The sequence below is a fragment of the Nannospalax galili genome, unplaced genomic scaffold (genome assembly GCF_000622305.1).
Source record: "Nannospalax galili isolate Female #2095 unplaced genomic scaffold, S.galili_v1.0 scaffold2232, whole genome shotgun sequence".
NCBI lineage: Eukaryota > Metazoa > Chordata > Mammalia > Rodentia > Spalacidae > Nannospalax > Nannospalax galili.
This window is the reverse complement of record NW_008331696.1, coordinates 503,789-506,184: the sequence shown is the minus strand read 5'-3', so window position 1 is coordinate 506,184 and position 2,396 is coordinate 503,789. Positions and strand designations below refer to the sequence as shown.

Below are 2,396 nucleotides of genomic sequence, written 5' to 3'. Positions count from 1 at the left end.
TTTTTTTTTTTTTAAAGCAGGGTATTAAGCCACAAAGTGAAGGAAACAAGAAGCACGGTGAAACACCAGAAATATGTCCAAATCTATTTGACAAGGCACTGAATCAGAGACTGAAGGAAACGAAAACCCCGACAAACCGCAAGTATCCAGAGTACCGTAGGCAATACAGGCTAAAAGTACAAGCTCCAGCGTAGGGGCATGTTTGATGTCAAACCATCAACAAGGCTAGAAAACTAACTTGTGGTGATGACGAGACAAGCCCAGCCACATCGCCTAGGTCAAGAATTTTGGATGTGAAGCCCCTAGATCATCATGAACAAATACGCGATAGGACGAGACTCATCAAATACTCCTAGTTGTCTCTCCTCTACCATCTACTACTCTTTCCTGACCACCACCTAGTCTCCAGCTCCCACACTCGCATTGCCCCACGCACAGCACTGGCCAATCCTTCCCCTCTGGCCCTTTGCCCCTAGCTCCTTGAGACCCATTCCCCTCCTCGGAGTCCAGCAGCCTCCCTTCCTTTTACTCTTTGCTGCTAAGCGTCTCAGTAGCAGTGGACGTTCCTCCTACCTTCGTAACAGCTGACCGAAAATACCCAGTAAAACCTGGAAACTCACCGAGAGGGAGGGAGGCTGCTCTGAACAGCGTTCCCCTCCCGCCCAGGTCTCCTCGCCCAGCAAAGTGGCCCCCGGGAGACTCAGCCCGGCCTTTCCCCTCAAAGCCCCACCCTACACGCCACCTTCACTGTCGGAAGCGCCCTCAATCTCCTCTTCCAGATTCGACCCTGTAATCTTCGCTACCACTTTCATCTTTTTCTTCTTCTTCAGGGAATGTTTCAGCCTTTTCCCCGAGCTCACACGTGAGTCCTGTATGGCAGTCGCCATTTTCTCCTGCCGGAAGCGCCACCTGAGAATTGAGTCGGGTGGCAACGACAGGAAGTAACGCCTTTAGTTCCGCGGTTACAAAGTTCCGGAGCTCTAGCGTCCAGCCTCTAGTTCTGGGATTGGAGCCTCAGGGGGTACATGGAGATAAATCTGGGTCCTCAAGGATCCTCACGCGAAGTCGGGTCCAGGAAATGTCCTACGTGGACAGTCTCACCCTTGCCCCGCCGGAGGTCCTTGGAGGTTGCACTCTAGGGCCGGTTCCCCCTGGCTACCCTGAGTGGCTCCTCTTTTCTCTCCAGTGGAGCACTGGCTGCTTGAAGGTAGACAGCCTATCCTATTCCTATTGTAAAGCCAGCGGTGGGATTTGCCCTCTAGTAGGAGTTCAAAAAATGAAAATGAAAGTATTTTGGAAGAAAAGGATGAATAAATGAATGGCAGAATACAACCCCGGAATCATTTGGAAAACAAAGCAAACCTTCACGTCGTGTTTATAGGTCAAGCGCGTCCTAAATGGCTTTCCCAAAGCTCAGTATTTTCCAAGTTAGAGATTCTTGGTTTCTGTTGGAGCACAGAGGCCATCGGCATCCTTAACTCCATCTACCACCTTCCCTAAACTGCAAAACTCCAGTCATTTGGGGGCCCCAAGGTAGGGTGGGACAATAGGATTAGCTTCCTAGTTATGCCCTTACAGCCTATCTAGTACTTCCCTAATCTGCTATTAGAGATCTGTTCCCCTAAAGTAAATTTAAGCAGTTACAGATGGATCTCCACCCTACTGAAGCTACGATGCCTTTGTTATTCAAGGATCTGATCACTTGAAATACATCTGAGCACTTGTCTGTAGGAACCGCGCTCCATCCAAGTTTTCCTTCCTTATCTAACAGTTTTTAGTACCCCAAATTCCTCCTCGTGCAAAAAAAGAAGAAGAAGAAGGCAAAGGAAAATAAGAATCTTCGTTTTGATGTGTTTTGTGTTTTGGTTGATGTCTATGCAGGAAATAAATACATGTATTTATGTAGACCTTGAACTCACAGAGATCCGCCTGCCTGTGCCTCCCAAGTGCGGGGATTAAAGGTGTGCATCAAGATGCCTGACACCAATATAACATTTTTAAAACGACAGGAAATAATGGCATTTTGAGCACAGTTTAAGACTATCAGATTCCAGCATAAGCCTTTGCAAAGTGCATTTACCATCATCGAGACAGCACATTTTAGAGGCGCATCCTAGGTGATTTGCTGATACCTGTAATCTCTCAGTTTTACTGGGTACCACAATGCCTCTTTAGCACTGAATGCTGGCCCCGTGTCTACTTCCTGCTGTCTCATATTTAGCCCTTGCTTTGTCTAGTGTTAAACAAGGAGCTCCCAAGAAAGTTTGGGAAGCATTAAAGAAAAATATAAGGAAGCAAAACAAGAGAGAAAAATGATTTTAATAGTACATGGTAAAAACAGTCCTGCAGCTGAAATATGAAGCACTAAATTAATCCACTAACATAGGTGATGAGAT

At 46.9% G+C, this 2,396-nt stretch overlaps 1 protein-coding gene across 1 annotated transcript in view; it reads right to left on the bottom strand.

Moving 5' to 3' along the window:
- The window catches only part of Rrp15 (ribosomal RNA processing 15 homolog), a 37,109-nt gene extending 36,202 nt beyond the window's left edge, over positions 1-907 (bottom strand). The window contains exon 1 of the mRNA XM_008826854.3: positions 743-907. Within this exon, the coding sequence (XP_008825076.1) occupies positions 743-887 (145 nt within the window). The 5' untranslated portion in view covers positions 888-907. The remainder of the gene's footprint in view (positions 1-742) is intronic.
- Between the last annotated feature and the right edge of the window lie 1,489 nt (positions 908-2,396).